Source organism: Gallus gallus, chromosome 4 (genome assembly GCF_016699485.2).
Source record: "Gallus gallus isolate bGalGal1 chromosome 4, bGalGal1.mat.broiler.GRCg7b, whole genome shotgun sequence".
Classification (NCBI taxonomy): Eukaryota; Metazoa; Chordata; class Aves; order Galliformes; family Phasianidae; genus Gallus; species Gallus gallus.
In genome coordinates this window covers 50561930-50589148 of record NC_052535.1, presented here as the reverse complement: position 1 = coordinate 50589148, position 27219 = coordinate 50561930, and the positions used below count along the sequence as shown (strand labels likewise).

The following is a 27219-nucleotide window of genomic DNA, read 5'->3' as shown; positions in this document are numbered from 1 at the left end:
GCCATATTAACGACTGTAAGGTGGTCTGAATAAATGACCCTCTACGGTAATGCTGAAAAGTACATATTGCAATTACTATCAGTCCTTTGGTACTTTCAAAGCCAGCATCTGAAAAGCCTTCCTTAATAAAATGTTGTGGGATCTGTGGATATGTAACAGTAAAGTGCCTTTTGGGGTGGAAAAGGCAAACGTATCTTGAGCAAAAGTCAGATTTCCATTAGTGCTATGTAATGAAGGCAGCAGGAAGCAAATCAATTAAGAGCCACTGTGTAATGTAGCTGTCTTATTAGACTGATGAACATTTCTTCATGTGAGTAGCCTTAATGATTGTCAAAACAAACTTATAATAAAGATAATGAAAATACTTTTTTTCCTCTTGAGTCCTGTAGAGAAAGCCTGGTATTGATTACGTTTACACTGGTACAACCCACAGGCTTTGTACTGCAAAGATTCTGTTCATTTAAATTTCGGTAGTTCCATCTGAAATAATGTGGCTGATTGATTAGTTAATATATGAGTGGTAAGGCATAACTTACTGCAGCTTTCCATCAACTGCCATCCGTCTGACTTGCTTTGCAAGTTGTTCCTCAGCATTCTGCAATTTGTACTGTTCTTCCTGGAGTCCCCTTCCTGCAGGAGGGCTGCTTGTTTGGGCTGTAACCGGCTGACAGGGCTCGTTCCAGTGCTGTCAAACACCTCAAAGCCTTTATAAACCTTTGCAGTGGGGAGAATTACAGATGAGGCACTGCAGTGTGCAGAGGCAGAGCTGCCTGCCCAAGGTCACCCAGGCATTCTCTAACAATTCCTCAGCACGAAGCAAGTTCACCCGATGGCACAGGTTTGCACCAGGCCCTGGACTAGCCCGTGTCTCAGCACCAAGAGGAACTTTAAGCTGCTTGTCTTCCCAGCTGACCACTGTCATGGGTTTTCCTAAATATGATGAAGACACATGTGTGTCACATTTAAACTAAATGTCATTTTCTGAAAGTGCTCGCTTGCATGGTGTTTCAAAGCACCGGGCATCCTCAGAGAGCATTCAGAAAGCATTATCTGTTCATTTTTGCGGTAGAAATAGGTTTCCCTGCTGCCGTGTTGTTTGGCAATGCAGACAGTGCAAAGGATAGGAATGGGTATTGTCCTCGTCTGTCTGTCGTGTCACGTGCTGTTAACACTGTAATTTGTGTTTGCAGTTAAACTGCCTGGTGTAAGAACCTACATTGATCCCCACACCTATGAGGACCCTAATCAAGCTGTCCACGAGTTTGCCAAGGAAATAGAAGCTTCGTGCATAACCATCGAGAGAGTTATCGGAGCTGGTATGGAAATTTGTTTTGTGACCCTTAGCAGTGTTGAGGGCTGATGTTTATAACATTAGAAACCAGAAAAGGGCTGTGAAATGTTTGTGCTGTTAGGCACTCTGCAAGGTACGTGGAGCATACCTTTGCTCCAGCAGAAGCCGGGGACAAATCTGCCATTGTCTGCAATTTTGAATTTCAATGGCTGAGTTAAAAATGGCAGAAAACAGACAAGTTTGGACCAAGCTGAGTTACTACAATGAATGCTAAGGGAAATCGGTCGCTTACTCTTCAAATTCTTTTGCACCACTTTCATCTTTTTCTCCTTGTCGATTAAAGCAAAAATAAAGATTGAAAGTTCATCTGAGATTTCTTAAAAAAGGGGAAGGGCCGAAACAAGCACAAACCAAAGTCCAAAGCATTTCATTTCCATGGTTAAAAGAGTAAGTTTCCATTTCTGTTCAAGTTAAGCTGTTTGTTCGGGTTCACATCCAGCAGCAGGAATATCTGGCATCCTCTGATACTGTGTTTTTAAAGATAATTTACTGTTCACCAGGAAAAATAACCATTTAGGTTACCTTTGAAAAAAGGTAGTTGTAAAATTGGAAAGAGTGCGTAGTCCATAAAAATGTGTGTTGCAGTGAGAGGCTAACAGCATTCCATCTATTCAACTTAGTAAAGGAGGGTTAAGAAGCAACTGGTTTGTGTTTTACAGCTATCTACACAGAGCAGTGATACAGGATATGACAGGAGTCTTTCATCTAGTAGGCAAAAATATCATGAAATGAGAAAAAGCCCAATGGAATTTGAAGCATAGCTCTTTAAATTTAGGAAAATTACACACTGGAACAGCTCACCTTTAGAGTGGGATCAAATCCATCGCCAGGAGTGTTTCATTCAGCTCTGGTTATCTTTCTAAAAGACTGAGATTTGCAGCTTCCTAGTTTTCTTGTGTTTATGGCTTGTGCTATGCTGGCTGTTTGTGATGTTTATCACTGTGATGTTCTACTTTCCATATTCACAAATGTGGGACAGCCCTGGGTATTTTTTTTATTAGCTTTCCATAGAAGATAGGCTGTATCCTACAAACAGATATGCGCTCTGCATTCCTTAGGCATACTGTGATCCTTTCTGATTTTCTCTGAAGGTGAATTTGGAGAAGTCTGCAGTGGACGGCTGAAACTGCAGGGAAAACGCGAGTTTCCAGTGGCTATCAAAACCCTGAAGGTGGGCTACACAGAGAAGCAAAGGCGAGATTTCCTGGGAGAAGCGAGCATCATGGGGCAGTTCGACCACCCCAACATCATCCACCTGGAAGGTGTCGTCACAAAAAGTAGGTGCAGACTGCTGCAGGCTGCTGTCTTTGTACGCTGACGATGGGAGAGGTAGGGGAGGAAGCACTGGGTAACTCACGTTTTCAGTGCACACTTCATCATTCCTCTAAAAGCAGCAAACTCCCCTTGCCTGAAATTTCACATTTGGTAGGTCTGGGAACAGAAATGATGGAAAATATTAACTCCTAAGGTGTAATACACATGGGCTAAGAGAAAATCCCCATTCAAAGGTCTAAAGTTAATGAAATGGGAGATTATATGCCTGGCCATGTGCAGATGGAGTAGATGGTGGATACAGGAGTAAGCTTAGGATGCCTGAGGGCTGGCGGAGCCTGCTGCATGACTTCGGCCTTCCAAATACTTTGGTTGCATCCTCTGCTTGAAATGAGGCCACACAGGACCATTTTGAATGCTGGGACACCGAGCCTTCCTTTCAGTGCTTACAGCAGATTCGCTTCCTATTCCTGCCTTTTTTTCTTTACTTTTGAAACCATATGAGCCATATGAGCTCCAGTGTGAGTAAAGAAATGCTGAGATGTAGGAAGCAATTTCCCTGACGGGGAAAGATAGAGAATTTTGCTACCGAAACTCTGGGTAGTTGAACCAAATGTTTTCCAGCCATCATATTTTGAGAAGCCACTGAAGCAAAGTGCTGGCAGAGGGTCGTGATGGGACCTCCTGATTGCTCACATGGGATGTGAGCAAGAATGGAAGTTAGCTGAGGTGAGAGTGAAGGAAGGTACAGAGGTGTCACTGCTCTTCTGACTGGAAGCTTTAGAGGATCTGGAGGAGTGAGAGTGTGTATGGATGTCCTCCCACAAACAGACCTATGGGTTCCCTCTAGCATTTCACAGTGTGCTTTATTTCAGCCCGATGTTTGCAAGATAGAAATAAGTGTGGCTAAATTATTCGCATCAAAGGTTTTTTTTTTGTGGGTAACAACTCCTTCACTTAAAAATATATTTCAAGTGTTTGGGGAAGTTTTTAGCTAGCCTGAGAGACACTAGCCTCACAAGTGTGAATGGTGGAAACCCCTTTTGCCTTCATGACAGGTAATGTTGGAACTTAGCCACTGCCATTGAAATGCTGGTGTCTGGGGCCATGTGGCTGCTGTTAGTACCAAGCATCATTCACCAAAGGCATCTTCTCCACATTCAGCTCTTTCTTAGAGCTACGGCAAAGAAGATGCAGACACTGGCTGTCTGTCCTGTTCATATCATCATATCATACTCCGAATTGATTCTAGTTTGCAGTCAACAGCCTTGTCTTGCTTTTTTCTTTGAAACTGTATTCCCCATACATAGATGTATTCCATCTGAGGGATGTGTCCCCTTGCGAGCCCCACCAGAGCAGCATATGATAGTCTGACCCCATACGCTCAGCTGAGTGCTTTTAAGTGAAAAGAACCAAATACATGGAGAGGCCTGTGTATGGGACGAGGGGTGCATGTTAAGGTCTGAAGCTTTTGATGGTGTTAGGAGAATATGAAAAGGCACATGGCTGAGCCTCACCACATCTGTCTTTCCTGGGCAGAAAGTGCCCGTTTCTAGCCCTGCAGGGATGTGTGCTGTTGGGCAGGAAGTGAGTGATGTTCACACAGACATAAAAGCTGCTGCTGACATGGGTATGTCTTTATGGCTGCCAGGGCCTCAGAAGATGGGTGGGATTCTCACTTAGAGGATGTGGCTCCCCAGCAAGCAGGTTTCGCTTAAAGCAGCCATCGGATTCAAAGGCTGTGGGAGTGCTGGGGGCTTTATGGCCTAAGAGCTCTGGATTTGTTCTGGGAACTGGAGCTGGGAATAAATGGCAAAGGGGAGCTGAGGAAGGCAGTGATTGCAACCATATGATCTGGCTGTTGTGTTGAACAACTGGTGGCTCTGGATTTCAGATGCTTTTCTCAAAGATGAGGCAAAAAATAGTGTAGAGAAGGAAGGAGTGCTTCACTTCCTGGGTTTCCAGAGGTTGAGGTATCCAAGGTAGGGTAGATCCAGGTGTTGGCTCCCTGCAAGGATCTGAGCCCTAGAGGCTGAGGGGATGGCTCTACCAGCTCATTGCCCTGAGTACTTCTGGCCAGTGTCCTCTAATGTCTGTGCCTATAGGTGTTTCCTTTGCAAATATGTAATCCCAGAACCAGGATAGGTGTTTGGGAGTGCTGTCTCCCTCCTGACGTCCTTAGCCCCCAGCTTATATCTCATGTAGCTCTTCCTCCATCTGTGCTGCTGGAGCTGTTCTCCTTTAGACATCACATTTGCTTGTTTAATTCAGTCTTTATTGAGCCTGAAGAGGGGAGACTCAGCAGCTACTCAGCCCACCTATTCTCCAGTCCCTTTTCCAAAGTAGACTGAAGTTTTCCATGTGAACTGTGGCAGCTTTTCAGGGAGGGGTCAGGAACCCTTTTTTCTCCTCGCTGGAGCAGAGTCACTTCTAAATTGGACTTGCAGTGAATGGAGTTTGAATGTACCAAAACAACCCTATGAATCCAAGACTGTGATGTTATCTCTGAGTACTTTTTAACTTCTCTTCCCATTTAGCAATTGAGTCACTGCCTTATCGTAGATTCAGAATTTTAGGGTAAAACGTCTTTGATGCATCATGATTTACTTCGGAAGTAAATTAAGTTAAACTGAATCAGTCCGTTCTTAATTCTGAATGAGAATATTCATGCAGAGCCTCAACGCCATTTAACTAATTACTTCAAATGCCCACCTTTAGTTAATTTGGACTAATTGTCTTCATTGTGCCCATGCAGGCAAGCCCTTAGCTATTTCTGCTTTACAGAGGCAACAGTCCCATTTTCATTAGCATTCCATGTCATTGCTCTGACAATGTGTACATGGGCAGGAATGACATCTGCACGCATTTTATGGCCCTGAACCACCAGTGGGAGGGAGCCCTGCTGACAGAGAATCAGACCAGCACATGAGAAGGGCCGGTGTTTACTTTTAATTTACTTTGGTTAGAAGTTATTCTGTTTGTGTCCTTATTTCCACGCTCTTGGATATGGGACTAATTTATTTCACAATTAGTGTCAACCTGTGGCCGTCAGATAATGAAATGTAAGTGCAAGAAATCTTTTATTTTCTCAGATGGAAACCCGAGGCGGGATCCTGCAGGAGGTCCCTCGGGGCAGTGAGGTGACGAGATGCCAGTCTTGCTGCAGTGCTGCCTTTACATGTCAGAGATAAGGGCCCCATCCTGCAGTTGCTTTGCAGCAACTCAGACTGGGCACATCAGAATGGCAGCATGCTCTCTGCGGAGATTGTATGACAGGTGGCTTAAAGAACCCGGGTTTTACCTTAAATCACTCATCAGTGATGCAGAGAAACACCTTGCCAACGCACGTACAGTCAAACGGCAGCAGCTTCACTTCACTGCTTCTCTGTTTTTCCCCACTGAAAACAAAACAAATAAAAGAACCCCAGCGACTTTTGAAGATTAACATAACGGCAATCTGCGCTGCTGAGAGCAGTGGCAAACTTTTTTGGAAGAAGCAGACGTGCATTTGAAGGTTCACGTCCTTGTGGCCAGCTGCAACTGCTCTCCTGGCACCAGTGTCAGAGCGTCCCTCTCTGGCTCTGCTATCTGCACACATCACCATGCAATCCCAGAATGCATTTTTAGCATAAAAAGAGGGTATGTATGTGCACAGGGTCCATTCTGTGCATCGAGCTCAAGTCTGAGCTCATAGGCTCAAGTCTGCCATCCTTGAAGACAGGGCTCGCAGTGTTTGGGACACACGATATTATTATTCCTGGCCCCAGGGTGCAGCTCTCATTTCAAAAATAATACTTCTGGCAAGCTCTGAGCTCAGACAATAGCTGCGATAAGAGCCGAAAGAATGGAAGCAGCACAAATCCCTTTTGCTGCATAGGTAGGGTCTGCACAACGGCAAGAGTTCTGATTGACAAGTTCACAATTATCTTTATTATGTAGATAATTAAACAGTAAATTAGGCAAATGGTTAACATAGTGGGAAAGTGGGAAGATTAAGATCGGTCTTAATGGTAGAATATGAACTGATTTTAGGAGCATTTACCTCCGTGTGCATGTTATGACATGTGGCAGCTCTCGTTGATCGTTTCAACAAAAGACACTTATAATGCACTTTACAAATAATTGACAGCTCCTCTTTTGTCTGTGCTTCATGCTAGCTAATGCAAATTGATTTAAATAAAAAATAATTTACATGTTCTTATAAGATTTCATTGAATTTACAAGGGCTGGAGCACACCACATTAATTGTTGCTATGCCACTGTGGCAAGCTAGCGAGAAATTAGATATAAAAACTGAGCAAAAACTATATATATAATTACCATTAAAATGACTCGGGCATGAAAATTAATCAAATGGATTTCGAAAAACATTATTATTCCTGTCAACAATAGGAGGCCAGGTCTTTTGTTAAGAACTTTTGTTTTGATCCTTTTTTTTTTTTTTTAACTACTTCACTGAACCAATACAGTACACATCTTGGGAAGAGATCTTGTTATTATTTAGGGAAGGAGAAAAGGAATCGGCACGGCAAAGAGCTTCCTGAAATTGTAATTGCAGTCAGGCTGCTGGTGCCTCCCTGCATGCAGACCCGGCGCTGGTGTTAACGCAACACCTGCCCCACGGCACGCTGTGCCCTCCGCTCTGGGCTGTAGCCAAAGGAGGGAGTATGAGCTCCGCGCTGGCGCCAGGGAGCAGTGGGTGTCCCAGCACATCCACTAGGAGTGGGATGCACAGAGGTCAACGTGGAGCTGGAGAAAGGGCATCTGATCCCATGCTGGGGGGCTGATTGACAGCTTTGTTCTTCTTGTACACAGAAACCTCCTAATTTCCACTGCCACTCGCTCTATGCTTATTTGCTTTTGTCCTGCAGCATTAATATTCCTTTTCATATTTCCAGATGTACTTACAGGGATGATCACATGGGATTTCTTGAATTACACAGGGCGTAATCCCATCCTTTCCTGGCCTTGATGGTTATCACACTCAGACAGATACTTAAGATCATTCTGGTTGTTCCTGTTGGGCTCATGTAGTTACTTTGGAGTGGGGAGGCTACAGTATTGCCGTGTGCGTTTTGGCTCTGCTAGGGCAGCTGTCAGGGCTGTCAGGGTTCAGCTCATAACTTCTTCCACAAATGCCATCTAAACACTCTAGGATTTGCTCCCCATCCATGATACGGGGTCACCTTTTCTTCCCTTTCCTTGGTCCCCCGGTCTCTATATACATGTGGGCAAGAAGTGTGATCATCCTGTGGATCCAGTGGCTCCTCAGTTTAGATTTACTATTGCGTAGCTACATATTCATGTTCAGAAGCATTATGAAAAGACTTCATTTTTGTTTTATGTTTTTTTAAATAAATTGCTACTAACCATCTTGCACACTTGTTTTTTTTTTTCCAGGCAAACCTGTAATGATAGTAACGGAATACATGGAAAATGGTTCTCTGGATACATTTTTAAAGGTAATGCTTAGACTCTTGTTCCAGGGGGGCTAGGTTCTTTGCAGAAAGTTAATATCAACAAAAACGTTTGCTGGGTGCTGATCCAGCCATTAGTGCAGTCTGGAGGCAGAAGTAGCTCAGTTATCTCCTTTGTCTGTATTTATACAGCCTCATGAAGGACATGGTTCATGCACTGATACAAGCAGATAACAGTAAACTGTAGAATGTTGTGTTTGTTCTAAAGAGCAGAGTGCTGTGTGGAAAGGACTCATTCATCCTGCCAAACTTCTTGACACATGCATACTGCATCGTGGCAAAAACCAGGCAATGTCAGAGCTTTTCATGAGACCTCCTTGAGAAGAGAAGACAGAGGAAGTGGTTAGAAATGCAGTGTAGTAGCATGGGGAGAGCCCCTGCCCCACATATCGACACATGGACTTTTGCAGGTAGGATTTATAAGCAACTTGGTGCCACTCAGTCGGCTGATTCAGAGAGAGTCCGTCCTGGTGTTTTTATACGTTCCTTCCCTGTAGCAATCCTTTCATCAGTCACCATTGGAAATAGCTCGCTGCTTGATCTCCAGTTAAAAGAACTACATTTCCTTAGCTTTGTCTCTAGAGATGCTTATCCAAACAATGAAACTTTGAAAAGCTTCATGGTCAGAGCATGAGAGTAATGAATTATTAATTTCCCTGTTTTTCTTCCCTAGAGACTCGCCTTTGCATTTTTATTTGTGCACATGCAATGCTGAGGGTGCAGAGACTTTCATCTGATCAAATGTCTCCTTCCCTTTGCAGAAGAACGATGGGCAGTTCACGGTCATTCAGCTGGTCGGGATGCTGCGAGGCATCGCATCAGGGATGAAGTACCTGTCTGACATGGGTTACGTACACAGAGACCTCGCTGCCAGGAATATCCTCATCAACAGCAACTTAGTCTGCAAGGTGTCTGACTTTGGCCTCTCCAGAGTCCTAGAAGATGATCCTGAAGCAGCGTACACAACCAGGGTGAGTTATATTATAGAATCATAGAATTGCTCAGGTTGGAAAAGACCCTCAAGATCATCAAGTCCAACCACAACCTAACCATACTACCGTAACTCTAACAACCCACTGCCAAATCATGTCCCTGAGCACCACATATGGGAATACCAAATAGACTGAGCCCAAGAAAAATGTGCTTCCTGACGGTATTCGGGCTGTTTGGCAAAGAAGTTCTACAAACCCACAGCCCCTAAACTAGGCGTGAGTGTTTGACCAGATGTTATCAGCTAATCAGTATTGGATCAGCCTATACCTTAGAAGCGAGAATGGCCGAGTAAAGCAGAACTTAATGGCAGTCTCATTAATTAGAAGTTTTGTGTTGGGCACCAGAGTCAAATAACGAACTTTGTAAAGGTGTAGCACTCCCAGCTGTATTCTGCCATCTCTGGTGAATATCCAAGGTCAGAAGGACCAAGAGTGGCACCCATACAGAGATCTTGGCCGTGGTCTCCTGGACAGTTTAATTCTTTTAAAACCGGCAAGCACGTAATATCTATTGCTCGTGAGATGCATTTTCCACCTTCCCCATAAATGGTAATTTTCCAAAACCTGAGAAAGGGCAGCTCCAACCTGTGGCAGGATCCGTCCCTTCTGGGCATCAGCTCACCTGTGTGAGGCCATGTGGCCCCGATGCCACAGAGAGGGGTGCGCAGCACCCATCCCCAGCATCACAGGCCCTGGAGAAAGCCTCCAACAGCGTATCAGGTTGGCACGCCTCAGTGTTACCTATTAACACATTTTTCCGTGGGTAACGTGATGGGAGCTTCCTGGGTCTCATTCCCCGTTCTTGCAAAGATTTTGCTATCTGGGAGAGGCGTTTCAGCTCTTGGCAGTCACAACCCCACGATAGGGCTCAGAGCACTGCTGGACCAGAGCTTCCCTGCGGGCTGGAGGGCTCTCATCCAGCCCTGCTGCGCCTGCAACGTGCTGCTGTGTGCTAATTGGCACTGCTGAGAATCTGGCCCTTCACTTAAGGCACGCACTGATAAGCCTGTGAATAAATAATTATTGGAAGAAGGAACTTTTCTAATTTGCTTTTTAAACGTGTTCCAAATTCTACCTTTTTCTAATAACAAACAGCATTAGGGGACATTCAGGGAGATTTTCCAACACGTAGCTCAGCACTGAGAGGAAAGGACTTCACAGTAAGATGTATTTTGATATATATCAAGGGAGACAAGTCTTTAAACCCAATGAGAAAAGTATTTCTTAATCCAAACTCCCCTTCCCCCCTTCCTTCTCACAGAGATGGTCTGAAGTTTGATTCCTGAAATCAAAAAGGGGAAAAGGAAATACCGAAGCGCATTTGACAGCTCTCCCTATGCTAGAGTAATAGTATTTATAAAATAAATGTGATAAAAGATAAACCACAGCGATCTGTGGGAGGTGACATCGTTTTCAGTCCCGCAGCCGAGGCCAGGCAGGCAGGTCTTTGCACGCACAGATTTCTGTGCCCACTGTGCAGATCTCTCTGCAGGATTGGGACTGCATGGAGGGGAAAAAAAAAAGGCATTACTTCCGCAGCAATTTGCATGAAGCTCTCATTAGATCAAAGTCTTCCCCGGCTTCAGAGCTGTCTGTTCCTCCCCCGCTCGCTCTTAGAAATGGAGGAACTGTATTCCCCTACCAACCAGTGCAACATAATTGAGATGTTGATCCTATACATGTCCCAGCATTCAAACAGCATTCAAACAACAAACCTTCAGGACAGCCAATTAGTAGGCAGCCTACAAATGCTTATGGGCTGAGATAATGTGGAAAGGGGCCCCATGCTGTCAAACAGATTTACTTTAAAATTCGATGTCTCTTTCCAGAGAGAAAATAACATCCCTCAGTGCTCTAAGGAGTGCTGTTTTGTCCTCTTTTGCATGCTATCTGCCCTCCTCTGCAGTCTGGTTTTTTTTTTTTTTCTGCCTTCTCATTGCAGGGAGGGAAGATCCCCATCCGATGGACGGCACCTGAAGCAATCGCCTTCCGCAAATTCACGTCGGCCAGCGATGTGTGGAGCTACGGCATTGTGATGTGGGAAGTGATGTCCTATGGCGAGAGACCTTACTGGGAAATGACAAACCAAGATGTAAGCACGTGTGGGAGCTGCCACGTGGGGGGACTTGAGGGCTTAGTCTTCATTCTGCAATCAGAGAGACAGGATGGGGACAGAGGAAGACAGCCGCTGTAAAAATGTCTTTGCTCCCCACGCCAGACCTAAGCAATCCTCCCATTTGATGCTCTGTTTTTGCAGCAGCCCGGAGCAGGCTGTGTGCAGAGGGAAATGTGTCTGCACAGAGGCAAGCCTGGTTCCCCCGGCAGACTGCTGGAGCTTCACTAATGCTGTTAGAGCTGGAGCCTGTCCCTGCTCTGCTTAATGACAAAGGTCTGCCAGGGGATAGATGCTGATAACTGGCAGCATTTCAATTGTGTGTTCAAACCCCTGCTGCCATGTAAAGCAGAAGCTCGAGAGAGTCATGGTAAGGGCTTGTTTTGCTGCACAAAAGCTGTGTGATTTGATCAAGTGATAGCAGTCCAAACTGGCATTGCGGAGAGCTGCATCTCAGTCACCCTTGCATTGCTGATCTCGACAACATGGTTCTGCACCTTTTTTTTTCCCCCTCTCTCATCCTTTGCTTTCTGTTATCGTGAAAGTCTGTAGGTCTTTATTAATGCATGCTCTCATTTGCTTGTGCTCATTTGTTTGTGCTTAAAGTGTGTCGCCTTGCTCCTGGGCCCCAGTGCCCCTTCCAGGCTCTGACTTCAGGGTCACTCACAAACGCACCCCCAAACATGCCTGGGGACACTGCCACCCTCCTTACGCTAGCTCTTGTCCCACACAGCGTAAGGATCTCTTGTTCTTGCTGCAAGACTTCTTTGTACCCTGAGTTCACCACAAGCATCTGTCTAAAGGTAAAAAAATAATAAAAAAAAAAAATTAAACTTGGATTTGCCAGATTTTGCTGGGCTTCTTCCTATTCACACCGCTGAGAAGTATGAGATCTGGAAGTCTCCCAGGATGCCACCTAGTGCATGAGGTAGGGGGCACCACGCAGCACACCAGGTCCCAAAGCAACTCTGTGATGGAGGAAAATGCAGCCATTCCGCATATGGCAAAGAGCCCTTCCTCATCACTCCTGCTTTGCTTCTGCATCCCCCCCACCAGGAGAAGTGCTGCTGCTGGCTGAGTGGACAAACAGCCTTGCTCTGCCATGAGCTTCCTCAGTCGCAAGCACAACACCTCATGTTTCATCCTTTTTTCCCTACAAATATATATTTTAATTCATTTTGAGCAGTGTCCCTGTCTCTTTGACATTCTGCTGTTTTGCTGGCAGCAGAGGCTCTGGCTGAGCTGTCTGTTTCTCCTCTGTTTTGTCTGTGTGCCTCTGCCATCGGTGAATGTGACTCCCTGTCATGCTGTCTCATCCTGCCTGCTCACCTCCAGCCCAGGCAAGAAAACGAGCGGTGCCTTTGAGACGGTCACACCGCACGGCGTGCCAGGGAGACAAGTGTCTTGTTTGGCATGAATGCCCCACCGCTTCTGTGCTGCTGACGTTGTCATGTTTGTAGGGAGTTTGGTAAAGCAGCATGTATCTACACAGGGATTTATCTCAATCAAACACAGACGCTTTCTCCTGTACCCTGGATGGAGAATGCAGCAATTTAGAGCCAAGCTTTTTCAGTCACACTAAGCACTCTAACTATCTAATGCTGATGCACCAGTGTAGTACAGATGTTCAGCAAATGTCAGTCTGAGATTCGGGCTGGTGCCACTGAGATAACACTCTGTGGCCTGGGGAATGCCTTGTCAGGTTTGTAACACCATCAGCACCTACACTTCGCAGAACTGTTGAATTAAAATAGATACCACCTTGTCCTTCCTCTGGGCGTAAGGTGAATTTCACACACGGGGAGAATCGGCTGGGGGAACGCTTCCTTTAACGGCAGAAAGCAGAACACTGGTGAGATGTTCATGAGCATCAGTTCCTGATCAGGCTTTGCTTGGGTTCTCTTTCTCCCTGTAGTATGTGCAGATAGTAAATGCCTCAGTGGTGGCAGTCGTGGAAATTTAATTCAGTGCTGTGGCAGAAGAATATTTCCCCTTGTATTTATTCCTCCTCCTTTCATCCCCTGAAGGCCCATTGTCTTTCTTTTTTCCTCCCCTGCTTGTGTTGGCAGAAGAATCAGCAGTGTTTGATGTGGCGTTGGTGGAGGTCTGGTGAGCTCTGCTCACGTGAATTTCAGACTCCATTGCACAAGAGTTTTTTGTGTGGTTTATAATTAAAGCATATTATATGCAGGCCCAGTCAGCAGTGAGCAAAAAAGTTCTCACCGTGTTTCAGCCAGGGTGGTTTACCCTGTGGTAGAGGGGCTGCAGTTCCACAAGGCAGGCAGCGTTGTGACTTTGGTGCTAGAAACCACATTTTTAAGTCATGCTGTTGACTGCATGGCTTCCTAAAAATAAGTTTTGAACCACGAGAGAAGGCTCAGTACAGGAGTTGAGGGGAATTTTGTGACCTGTTTTAGGGTGGTAGGTTAAATCATTGAAGTAGTAGCTTTTTAGTCTTCAGAGCAGTAGTCTTATGAAATCAGGGAGCTATAAATGTTACTCGGTTTACTGGGATAGACTATCTCAGGTTGTCACCTTCCAAAAATCCCCAGTGTGCTCACCCCATCCTTAAATGAATAGTGCTTCCCCAGAAAAGGTAAAGGGACAAACCTGTCTCCTTACATATGCAAGTTTTAGCTCTTTAAGTCTTAAAAAGCAGTACCTACTCATGAACAAAATGGCAAATCTGCCTTTTTTTTTTCTAAGTATTGCAATTGCTACAAGTGACTTAGTATTTCTTGCATCACTCTTTTACTCCTGTTACAACCAGACCCTGAAGGCACCTTCAGATGCAAGAGCTTACTTCAGCTCCTAGCCCTTGCAGTATTTTGATACCATTTACATTGTATCACCAGAATGAATGACATCCTGTAAATTGAGTTAATGCTATTGATTGTGATGTTACTGCCAGGAATATAAAGCATGCATAACCCCATTGCAGATGTAATTCAGATATTCTGAGCTGGTGCCAGATGGTCTGCTACCTGTCCTGCTACTATTTTCTTTCTGCTACAGCTGGAGGATAATCCATTATTGTTATAAATACAGCAAATAATGTTCTCATGGCTGTGCCACACTGAGACTTTTAATAGGGCAGTTGTAAATCTGGGGCCAGGGACCAGCTGAAATGCATGATGTGAAGAATAGACAGTGCGGATAGTGCGGTATGGTGGGCCTGGTGTTTGATGCTGTGAGCAAAAGCCAATATAGTAGTCCAGCAGTAGACAAGATCACTTTATAGACAAAGGTTGGGTGGATAGCGGTGCAACTGCTCCACCCACAGATGAAATCCTAGATAAGCCTCTGTCAAAGCACAGAAGGATTGCAGGTGTTATAAACCAGATCTTCAGACTGCTCAGTATCCTTTGAGAGGACTACAAAGCCTCAAAACATTTCTTCTCTTAGACATATGTCCTTAGAGGGTTCTAGGTTTCTGCTAATGCTGCTCAGCCAGCCCAGCTCATTGCTGGGACTATTCCACTTGGCAAAAAGCTCTGTGGTGAGGGATGATTTGAAAATCATGCATGCGGTCCTAAATTTTGGAGCCTCCAGAAGTGCAATGCTAACCATAGAGCATTCTTTTTAAGCACAAGATGTTTTCAAATCATAAGTGAGAGAGTGCCTAGAATGAATGGTATTTGAGGCAGTCCTTGGAGTCAAGCAGTGAAGCATTGTGGTTTTCCACACAGTATTCACCGTCAGCAGTAGCTGCTTCCAACTTCTGTTGGGCAGTAAGTCTTGGGAGTAGAGGGTGTAAAGATGGGCTGCTAGGACTCTGCTGACATGGTCGCAGACCCTTGTGGCCTGAAATGAGAGCTGTGTTCTCCTGAATGCTGTTAAGAGTTCAAAATGGGAACCTCTGGGCTAGGAGCCCTGCTGTAAGTCTGTCCAAAATGAATGAAAACAAGTTGCTTTATTCAATTCTGCCCTCATTTGTTCATTTCTGCCTTTCCAGAGTGCAGGCAGCACATGTGCTTACCACTTGTTTTGGATATAGAACCATAGATGGTTTGTATTTGAAATCAGTGCAACAAACTTCCCCTGTTTTTAATTTACATACTCTTAGGCTGACATTTTAAATTCCTGGCAGAAACGTGGACACAGTAAGAAACGACTAAACCCAGACAGTATTGAATGATATATGAGATGGTTGTTCTGCCTCTGCCTCGAATCCATCCATCAATTAGCATTCAAAGTCTCTTTTGAAATACAGTCAGGCTTTTATTACTGTAATACAAATCTGTGGTTGAGCACATGCCTTTTCATTTAAAAAGAAGCCAACATCTGAATAAACAAAATCACTGTACTCCAAGACAATGCCAGAAAGCCCCATAGGCTGCTGCTGGCAGACAAGAACAGTCTCTAGGAGTTTTCTGGTGTGACCTACAGACCTCGGCTGAGCTTTGAACAAGTGCAACATGAGATCTGACCTTCTAGTTGCATTGGATTTCTAGACTCATTTTGCAGTGACTAAAAATCAATTATTCAACCTGTGCCATAGAAGCAGTGAAAGATAATGGGGTTTACGTTATTGGTCTCCTGTATGCAGAGGCTGCGGGGATCAGTTGCGCGTGAGCATATTGCTAGACCCAGAGTTCTCTATTTAAACCAATCTGCATTTGGGGAAAAAGGTAAGAGGAAAAAAAGCAACCCATCAGCCTTGTGTTTTACTTCCCATAGGTGATTAAAGCCGTGGAGGAAGGCTATCGCCTGCCAAGTCCCATGGACTGCCCTGCTGCTCTCTACCAGTTGATGCTTGACTGCTGGCAGAAAGACCGCAACAGCAGGCCCAAGTTTGATGAAATTGTCAGCATGTTGGACAAGCTCATCCGTAACCCAAGCAGCTTGAAGACGTTGGTTAATGCATCGAGCAGGTACAAATTCAGGCCAGAGCCATTTCTCAAAGAAAAATTCTTGTCTGAATACCCACCCCTGGTGTTGAATTACTCTTTAGCCTACATGCATCTGCAGGTGGATGTTCCTCCAGCTTCATTATGTCCAGGAGAGTTTTCCCAAACCCAACTTTTTCTGTTTAAATTGGCAGGCCAGTCAGCAATTCAGTAACTCTATAAATGTAGCGCTACTGCAGCAAAGAAAATTACTGTGGCCTGCCTTTCAGAAACTGCAGTTTCAGCAGTATTTATAGGTCTATGATAAAGCTACCTGCGCTCTACCCCAAGGTGAGCGAGAGCAAGACTGAGCCTGTGAAGTAGATAGTAAACACTGCTCAAATTATCTGCCTGTTGACTTTATCTTTGTAATACGAATGAGAAAGTCTCTTGAGAAAACGTAGGATGTGCAAAGCTCATAGATGTCTAAGTGCATCTTCCCACAAGCATTCCCAGGTGTGTTAGCTGCCACCTCCAGTTCCAACAGTTTTTGTGATTGTGAGGGGATCTCTGTGGTTCCCAAAGAGTTGTACACAGCGATTTGCTAAAACCACGTTCAGTGAATGAAGCAGCCAGTCGTCAATTCAGCATGAATTTCAGCAGCTACACTGCTACAAATAAGGGAAGTATGGGTCAAGAAATAAAACTCCACTTGAGAAGAAATGGAGAGATTAATATTTTTAGTGAGCTTTGGTAGTGGTCTCTCCACCGTACTGTAGTCTTGGAGAGGCTTTTGTCATTTCAGTGTAAGCACACAGGTATTACTTCTGAGCCATCTGTGTTGCTAATCACTCAGTCTCTCACATGTTCATGAAGGATAGATGTATATAAATCATTGCTGCTTCACTGATTGATGGCTGTGGAGTTCCCTTATTAATGCTGGAAGAGGCCCATGAGAAAAACTTATTCTCAGAGGACTAAAGAAAAAAAAAAAAGGAATGGCATGTCCCAGTGCATGACATGTCATGGCCTGGAAGAGAAGAAACATGAAAACTTCATGTAGTTTCATTTTTAAATACAAAATAGATCTGATTGTTCAGGCTATTTCACACGCATCATTAGCCATATGAAGAAGAAATTGAAGAATGACTCTTATTAGCGATTAGTTGTAATGTTAGCCCCAGCAAACCTACAGGAACGTGTTTATGATAGCACAAAAGGTGATGTTTCTCTTTAATTTTCAGTTCGGAACAGTCGTTTTCAAGGCCTGTTACATGGCGATATGTACTGTTATATCAACCTGTTAGGCTAGAAAAGATTAAAATAGGCAGTAAACCATCTCCTTGGGCTGTTAAACACTTTGCTGATATTTTATTCCACTGACAGGCCCTTGCAGTTCTGAACTTCTCCTTTTTAAAGGCACTGTGGGTATATTCTGTGTGGATGGAGTATGTGAACAGTCAGGCTTTTGGGCTGTGTTTCTATAATCATAGATTGCCATGCCCAGACCACAGTAATTCCAAATGAATCATAATTTCGAAGTACAGCAGCTGTAAAGGATTTTTTTAATATATGTAATGTATTCTTTATGGAAATTCTCATTAATGCAAATAAGGGAGGAAGTCACTCTCTACATTACAGTGCATGCATATCAGTAGGTGCCTCCTGACATTAGTGCTGAAAATCCACTTCTCATTATGATTACTTAGGAGTTTTGAATTCCTCATGTGTATAAAATGTTATGGGAAGCCATTATGCTCCTGGTACTGCAAGTATTCACATTTTATTGGACCCTTCAGCATTGCTATTAAATAAACAAATAATACTAATGTGATCATAAAATATATGAAGATTCCTGAAGTGCTATAACAATATAAAATCTCAGCTCTCCTTCGAGTTGAAAATCTTTCAAGCATAATTCTCACAGTCAGAGGCTGACCCAGCAAATGTTTTTACCTGTGGGTAATAATCTTTATGTAAGGCTTATGTTAGCTGTGTGTCTTGGTTTACAAAACAGGAGAAATCCGGTTGCTTTCCTGGTTGACCTTGGACAAGTCCCTTCGTGCTCTGCACATCATTAGTAGTGTGGTGGGCCTGCTCACAACACAGGTTACTTGTGCCAGGTTTTACTGTGGTGAAGGGTTGTTATTTGCCTGAGTTGCTTCTTCTGTGCATGACATAACCGAGCAGGTAGCAGTTGCTGCACAGAGGTCCGAGTGAGGCTGCAGGAGCCAGGAATCTCACTCTGGTTTCAGGACTAAAGGCAAGCCTCGCCAGGAGGCTGAGGCATGGTTGGAGCATTGCTGCTCTCTGCAGGGCTTCCTGGATGCTGCCTGCATACAAAATCCTGGCCTGACTCTGCGGGAGCAGCCCTTGAAGTGTTAACAACAGCCTGCCGCTGATGGCTGCTGCTGGGAAATGTAATTTGGGTTTTGGTTTCCAGTCTCTGGGTTGTTTTAAGTTAATTATGAGCTTTAAAGAAAGAGGAGGAAAACAGAGCAGGAAGAGTGAAATTGAAGACCTTGAAGTAAGAGTGACAGGGAGAGCGCTGTAAACGAAGCCTGCTTGTGTGTTGAGAGGTAACGGGGATGGACACTAATCTGCTCCTCTGTCAAAGCAGGCACTTCCCACTTGCACTGTGCAGCAGCAATGGCAGCAACTCAAAAGCAGGTGAGGTTACAGGTGAAACAGTGTGGTTGATACATTGTGAAGTCTTGCCCAACTAATTCTTCATGATCTTTTCATTCTGCTGACTAAGATGGTTGGTAGTTTGGAAAGCTTATACGCTACTCTTTCTGAAAACTGAGATAAAACCAAAAACTTTGGGAAATCCCACACAGAGCTCAAAAAGCGTGCGGTTCTCTCCTCCTCATTTAGGTTGCACTGTAGTTCCAGGGTAGAGTCAACAACTTCCAGTGAGTCAGAAAAATTACAGCTCCACAGGAGGAATTGGGATGCAGCAGTTACTCAAAATGCCACAGAAGAGCAATTGTGTCATGTTGGGTACATCTTGATACTGATCCTTTTTGCTTCTCTGTCTCTCCTTTTGTCTTTAGAGTATCAAATTTGTTGGTAGAACACAGTCCAGTGGGGAGCGGTGCCTACAGGTCAGTGGGTGAGTGGCTGGAAGCCATCAAAATGGGTCGATACACCGAGATTTTCATGGAGAATGGATACAGTTCGATGGATTCTGTGGCTCAGGTGACCCTAGAGTGAGTAGTTTCCAGATCATTTTCACCACTTGTATTGCAGCTGGGGAGGGAAACAAACTTCAAAAATATGTACGGAGGAGACTGAAGAAAGGAAACCGTTTGCCTTTGTTTGCAGTCATCAGCTTCTCTTTTAGCATCTGTATTGATGATAACAAGCGCAGACGAGACTAAAACTTACCGTCACTACGCTGGCAGCCAGTACTTTGGCTTCTTTACTCACAGAAATTAATGCTTGAGTTTGAATAATTGACAAGCTGTCCTCTCATCACAGCAGCAGTTTATTACTCAGGGTTATCAACAAATAAAAAAAATAAGCATACTAGTAAATGTATAGGAGATAGAGGCCCCTCTGAGGTATACTGGCTTTACACTGCATTAGCTGCTTGAAGAGTTGATCCAGACGTAGCTAACTGCACAGTCAAGCCTAGTAAAGCATGGAAATAGTTTTCAACATTACTGTAATAGAACTAGGAGTAGGTACAGCCAATACCAACTGAATACTATCGACAAACTAATGGCTCTAGGGGACAGGCTCCCTAGTCAGGACTTTTCTTCCTGCGTGCGCTGTTGGTTTTTGCACCTGTGGATATATCTGCAGTCGGGGTGACAGCATTGAAATGGTTTAATAAATGCCTCGAGGCTGCTGGTTTGCTGTGCTCCACCTTTAATTGTTGGTTTTACTTGTGTAATTGTCTGTAGTTTCTTCCTGACACTTACTCAAACTTGCCCCAAAGCCTGCCTTTGCGGCTGGATTAACTTGAGGCTTAGGTTGTTGCAGACACTGGGACAAAATGGCAGAGATTATGCTCCATGTTTGGTGCTTCTTTGGAAGAGGTAGTGAGTCCTCTGACCACATGCTGATCACCAGTGCACTGGCAGAATCAGTGCAGAGGATTAGGAATAAAACAGGAAAAATCCCAGTGCCCTACAGAACCACAGCATTTTTCCTGTCTGCCACAGGGCTTGCTGTGGAGCACATCCTTCAGGGTGAGAGTTCCTTTGCACATGTTGCAGGTTGGTAACACCCCCATACAGTTCAGTTTCAGTTTAACCAGACAAGTCACATATGGATGGAGTGCAAAAACATCTCTGCTCTCTCTGATTCTATTTACTTCATCTACTTGACCAGTATTTGTCCCTTACTCCTGGACTAATCCAACCTATCTCAGGTATTTGCATGAACCCCCAAGTGAGAAACAAAATCTTTTCTAGTGACTGTCTAAGGAACCAGGGTGCTTAGATTTCTTCTTAGTTCCTTTTTTGGGTTCCTGAGACTCTTACATACATCTGGTACTCCGTTTGGACTCGTCTACACACTTTGACTGAGGAAGAGGTACATCTCCAAGGCAGACAGGAAGATCTAGCCAGAGGATGGGTGATGAGGATAGGAAGAGGCAGTAACGTAAGAGAAAAGCAAAAGGGAAGCATTCCTCTCTTATCTGACACCTTAATCTTAGAATCAAAGGAAATCCTAGTACAATCTGCAGAATGTCCGAAATACATCATAGGCTTCTTGCTGTTTGGCTGAATTAGTCATATCAAAGAACAAAATTAAGTTTCACAAAAACTTCCCGTTTGTTCCTTTTTAAAACTGTATGTGATTTCAGGTGTTCCGAAAGAAATGCTTACATCAAAAGTAAAAGGCTTGGGTTTGATCAGAGCAAATGTTGAGTACAACTCCAAATCAATGGGTAATTTTGCTACCTGTGTAGCGTTATGCGGTCTTAGCATCCCTCTTCTTAGCACACTGACAAAACTATTGCTAACCTCACCTTTTGGAGGAATGACTGCATCTCCCCCAAATCACTCAAAGTGCAGTGCATTGTGATATGACATAGCTATGTCCTGGGTTGCACATCTGTGATTTATAAATAACAGAAGGGACTATTACAGCTGTGCCAGATTCCTACCTTTTTCTTGGATGTAGTATTTCAGATTGTGAAATGATCTGTTTAATTTGACTTTAAAATGTAAATATTCCTCTTATATTTACTGTTTGGTATTTCAAAAATTTCAAAAGTAACCCCCCTTAAGTCTTTTCAGGCTGCCCCAAAGGTATTTCAGAATGGTTTTTCAGATTGACAGTGAGTCAAGAAATTCATTTTCTGTATAGTTCTAGCCAAAAAAAGGGCAAGTTGTTTTAAGTGGCATTATAGCTGTCAGAGATGCTCGGAACCTCACCAGCTGCAACCCAGATCTAAACCCCCACGCAGGGTCCCAGGATGTTCTTCTCCGTAGCACGAATATCATTCTGCTCTGGTCCTTTACTGGTCCCCAGTGAAGGTGACATGTTCTGAGCTTCAGCTTTCTTCCAACTTTTACAGCAGTAGAGTGATGCAGAAGAGCTGATGTCTGGGAGCCTTGGGGGATATTTTTTGAAGATGAAAGTAGACGTCTTATTAATCCATCTTGCATTTCACTGAATCACTTCTATTGAAAATGAAAAAGGCAAGAAGTTGAAAAGCTCCAACCTCACATATTAGGTGAAGTGCTGCGTGAAGTAGTCTTGTGGGAAACAAAACTGTCCATGAAGGTGTATCCCACAGGTAGCTCTGCTGGCTGTATTCTGGCTAGTTTAATGCTAGGTAATACAAGAAAGGCATTGTTGGGTCCCCAGGGTTTAGCCTGGATTTGTTCCTCATAAGGCTGAAAACAAACCCTGAGACTGTTGGTGTAGCCATCGCCAGCTTATCTGATCATACTGTGAAGAACATGCATCAACTACTATTTTGGCTCCTAAAATGGCCTGGGAAGCTCTTTTCAAGTGCAGCTGCACCACACTTTATACAAACAAGCTGAATGCATCACTGCACCACATAACTCCAGCAGATTCCTACCTGGCAAATACAGATAAGTTCTGCTGATTTCAAGGTAGTTATATAAACTTTTCAAAATTGGCTTCCAGCTAACTAGTTATCCTTGCTAGTGAGTAATACCCCCCCAGCAGCCTTGAGATGCATAAGTCAGGCATGGTTCTTGAACATCTCATGCACCTTTGCATTGCAGTTATGGCTTAGTGAAGAGGTCTTGACCCCATTTGAGTCTATTCACGGGAAAACTGTGGAAGGTTCATTAAAAGCCAGCCAAATCAAGACCTCTGTGATTATTCTCAGACATAGTAAAAAAAAAGAAGACCTGACTTTCAGCCATTAAAAAAGGAGAAACCACCTTAGACTTCAGGGGCATCAGAGGAATGCAATCCCATACGTAAGAGCTGAACCATGTGCTCTGATGTAAACTGGCAGATTGCCTTTGAAATCAACAAAGTAAGGGAGAGAAATGTTGGCTTCTGTGGGGGCTCAGATGAAAGTTTCATGTGTTCTCCAGAGATGCTATGGGAAGAAATAAACATTGGAACAATTAAAGTTCTTTAAAGGTTAATATATTTGGGGTTTTGTTGTTTCTGGAGGTTTTAATTTTTCTCCCCGTAAGAGGAAACAACAAAATATTTTGTACTCTGCAAATGAGAATTCAGTCTAAATGTTCCTTGGGTTTTTTTTTGTTTGTTTGGTTGGTTGGTTGGTTGGTTTTTTTTTTTTAATAGAGGCAACTGTTCAATATATTCCAGAGCTGGGACTTGGGGGGATCAGGTGAAAAGAAGATGTGAACGTTTGCAGCTAGCTTTCTTTCTCCAAATGACATGAGTAAAAGATTCTTTACAATCTAAGAGGTTGCCTTCAAATACCATCCAAAATGACATTCCCCAGATTGAAACCGCTTAGGAAATACATGGAAATTAGGTGGAGAAAGGAGAACTGATTAATAACTACCAGAAAACACTGAAAAAAATACGATGAATGTAAAGAATTCCTAAAATCTCCTAGGTAAAGCTACTGGTACTGTAAGAGAAGGGATGGCCATAGCATTCTGACAGGACTGGTGTCTGTGGGCGATCAGCTTGTGTCCTCTTTAGGGGACCTGGTTGAGATGGTAGATGTTCAGCACTCTTTGAAAATCCCTCCTAGCATGCAAATCAAAATCCCAGTTACCACCTTGCTTCATTTAAAGTAATGCTTAATGCATTTATTCCAGAAAAGAGCAGTGCTAGTGATAAATTATTGAAGATAAAACTTTAAAAAGCTAAAAATTGTGAATAATATCGCCCCAAGTCCTGAGCTCTGCTTGCTTAAGCAAAGACCTGAAAATGTATGTTTTCAAACAAAGAGTGATTTCTACATTTAGCTCTAATTCTTGCAAAGGGACGAATCACCTTGTGAAAAGTGGAGCCTCACCCTCCACCCCCTCTTTCCAACTGGATATCAGACTTGAAGGAAACCTTTCCAGTGGACCAGACCTGCTCTTTAAACTTGTGGACCACCTAGTGACTTTGAGTGTGTCTGGAGCTCTTTCAATCCACTGCAAGAATAACTTTACCAGGACAGTACTCAAGAATAGATAGATCCATGACATGAGTTTCAGTCTGATATTTGACTGGACCAATTACTAACAAAATGTGGACTGCATACTTACACCTTTTGAAAGATCTGTACTCACCGAATCTCAGGACACCCTGTTGTTTGTTATTAGATGAAGAACTCTGAATATTTGTAATAATATGTGATGTGTTGCTTTGCATTGTATTTTTTTCTTATAAAATAAAATAAATTATTTATTAAAAGTTATACTGGATGAAGACCATTTAAGAGTTCACCTGCTCTAGATGCTTATTCTTAACCTGAAACCTCAGTTCCGGATAGTGATACTGCACACGCTTGTGAACAAACCCATTCTCGTGTCATAACCAAACAGGATGGGAGTAATGAATAAGAGCAGATGAACTCTTAAAAGAAAGATCCTAATCTCATGCAAAGGTCCCTTGCAAGTGGATTCCTCTCTCCCTAGCGTCTTCTAAAGGTCTTTGAGGTTATTCTTTCCCCTCTTTCAAACTGACAGCTAACTCTGTGAGTAGTGTCAGTCTGCATGGGCCAGTGTAGAACTGCACCATGTTGAAGAAGAGTGCTGCAATATGGCTGGGGTGGGAGATGAAATGCAAAGTAATCTCTGGTAGGCTGATGGCTTCCAGCCATGGAGGTATTTCAGGAACCTGGCCCTTTTGCTTGCATGAGTAATGAATGGAGTGGTGAGGAGTGTTGTATTTTATGTGGCAATCCAGTCCTAGTCTACACTGTGTTTGACAAATTGGTCCATGGTGTATAAGTAGTTCTATTTGTAAATAAAATGTTTTAAATATATTTCTTACAACGTGGAGACCATGAATTCAACTATTTCAAATGGAGGATACTGCATTCAAGGGAGTACTGTATTGTCATTGGCACATTGCAGCTGGGCTTTCATGTAAGGCCATGGTAAGAGCATGGCAAGTGTGCAGCTGCTTACAGGCTGTTTGGAATGGGCCGACACCTATTTTCCCCTGTATTTCCTTGGCTTTCTGGTTAACTTAAGTTGCCCTCGTAGTACTGTGTCAGCATGTGATTTGAATTCCTGTGTATTTCCATTTTCCACATTACGTGAAAGAAAGAAATGAGAAGGGGGGACTTCCCCCTGAAGCGGGACTAAAAGTTGTCTTGTTGCTGCAAGTCAAGTATTTGGAAGCAGGGAGACCTGCTTCATATGACCCATGGGTACTCCTATCTTCACAGCCTCAAGAAATGCCCATGCTGCTGCCACATCAGCGCACACAAACCCAGCACCTGGGGTAGAGTCACTTGCATGGCAAGGTGTAGCCTGGATGCTGACTGCAAGTGCCATTTGCAAGGTCTCAGATGTGCCTTTTCTTGCAGGGAATTGCACATTTCCTATCATCCCCCAGACATTTGCAGTGCCCGTGTGGATATGCTTCCATACATCTCTGGGAAGCGGAGCCCATTGAAATTGCCATTTAACCGTGGTAAAATGGAACAACGAGCTCTGGACTGAATTTTTAGGACAGTTGTGTTGCAGCCCTTCATCACAGAAGTCTATTTTGTCCCCAGACTGGCTGTTTTGTTCCCCCAGTTTTGTTTAAAATTGGCTTCTCTCTTCCGCTGCTTTAAGTCCAGTGCTTTGACGCTGGATGTATGGGAGGCTGCAACATGGTGCAAGTCACACTTGAGAAAGGGAATTAAAGCTCCTGCATTCTTGAGGCTTTTTTTTTTTTTTACCTCAGAAGTTTTGTTGCTGGCATTGCAGAGTGCAAGGTAGCTTTTGAATAAAGCTGACAGTTTTATATTAGTTGAGCATCTGGCTCAGGAGCTGTTGTCTGGGTTAGGCTTTTGGTCAGTCTTTGCAGAAGTAAAAGACCACGCAGCAGTTTTTCCCCTCTCTGAGGAGTCCCCACACTTTTGGCCAGTGGCTCCGCATTCAGGAGTATTCAATAGTAAAAAAATAGACTAGATCCCCTGGTGAGCAACTAATGGATTGAAACTAGAAACTCATTTTTCTTCTCTCTGTCTGTGCCTCTCTTAAATCAATGAGGCACTGCTCAAGGATATTGGGTTATGCTGGATGCTATGAGGAAAAAAGGCTCTGTAGCGAGTACCCTGAAAACCTGAAAATGGTGCTTGGATCCTTCTGATGAGGAAACCTGCTACTGCGCCAGAATGCACGGACCTTTTCTTACTAGTCTGACTGAGCTGTGTATGAAATGCCAATACATACATGCCTTGCTGATAGTTTCAGGCTGGCTTTTCTGCATAACATGCAAGAGCAGAGAGATATTACCAGAAACAGTACATATGTGAAATATGTGGTGCTGGATTTTCAAAAGAGCTCAGTTTGCACTTTTAGATACCTGAAAAAAAATAGCTGAACTTTCAAAGAGCACCAGCAGAGCAGCATTCAGCAGGGGGGAAGATGGATGTTGGCTCTTCTAAAAATCTGGTCCTATACTGTTTTTTTGATCTTTGGTGTGAACTTCCAACTGTGCTGTGTACATAAAATAAATTGCATGGAACAATAGTATTACTACATTTTCCTTCATTATTAAGATTGCTTGCTGAACTAGTTTCACAATTCAGTGGAGGTAGAAATGAAGGCATGTCCCCCTGAGAAGTTAGACACCTTTGCAGATGCTACAGCCTTCCTTTTCTTCCAGGTAAGGAGTGTGCTGGTGTGTCTCGTGGACCTCTGTTACTCCACACCCATTGCATTGTGATTTCTCGTATGCATCAGAGAGATGCTTCACTGAAAAAAGGTGTGATGATGGAATGTAGTGTTTAGCCTCGAGCAGAAAATCTGGGATTTTCCAAATCAAAAGGCTACAGTGTGTTACAATTCTATGGAGAACAGATCTAGCTTTTGGCTTCAGCTGGTTTGTGTGTTAACACGTCAACCTTCGCTTGGGATTGCTTTTTATTAGAAACGATGTTTTTCTGAAGTGTTCATCTCTGCAATTTTTGGATGTGGATGGTTGTATTTACACAGGAGTTTCTGTCCAGAATATAAATCTGCTGAGAGACACCTTGATGGGTAGCTCACATGCATTATGTAATAGCATTCTGGCGTTCATTGCACACGTTCACCTGCAGTCATCTGTGCACTGTGGGCCAGGTTTTCCAGTGTGTCTCAGGTGGCAGCTGGGCTCCTGGGAACAGCAGGTGGGACCAGGGAGCTGCAATTCTGAGTGTCTGGTGATCTAATGTCCCGCTAGCTTTCAATGGAAAGACTTCTCCTAAGTGGCTTGCATGTTTCTGCATACTCTCCACAAAGTAGTGTCAGAAGCACTGGGATTCACACCTTTATTGGCAAAACAGTAGAGCCCTTCTTTGAAAACATCTTATATTCAGTCCAGCTGGAAGGTAGAAAACAAGGAGCTCCTATTTCTGTGGTGGAAGTCTTCAGATGAAGCATCATGTCTCCTCTAAGTCAAACTGCTTCCCTAACAATCTATGTTTCATGTTGGAAACATATAGGCGCCTGTCTTGATGCTTCTTCCAAATGTCACTCCTTCAATTTCTTTGTTATCAATTTTCGCTCTTTAATGAAATCAGTATAATTGCACTGCCATAACCCACTGTGTGGGAGGCACCCCACCT

The 27219-nt window shown here is 43.8% G+C and overlaps 1 protein-coding gene across 10 annotated transcripts in view; it reads left to right on the top strand.

The window, feature by feature from the left end:
* EPHA5 (EPH receptor A5) overlaps nt 1–27219 on the top strand; it is a 201431-nt gene that overhangs the window by 170090 nt on the left and 4122 nt on the right. For all 10 annotated transcript variants that reach the window (XM_015276151.4, XM_040698733.2, XM_015276150.4 and 7 more), the window contains 7 exons: nt 1191–1316; nt 2443–2628; nt 8024–8085; nt 8862–9071; nt 11035–11184; nt 15886–16079; nt 19091–19246. In XM_015276151.4, the coding sequence (XP_015131637.2) occupies nt 1191–1316; nt 2443–2628; nt 8024–8085; nt 8862–9071; nt 11035–11184; nt 15886–16079; nt 19091–19246 (1084 nt within the window). The remainder of the gene's footprint in view (nt 1–1190; nt 1317–2442; nt 2629–8023; nt 8086–8861; nt 9072–11034; nt 11185–15885; nt 16080–19090; nt 19247–27219) is intronic.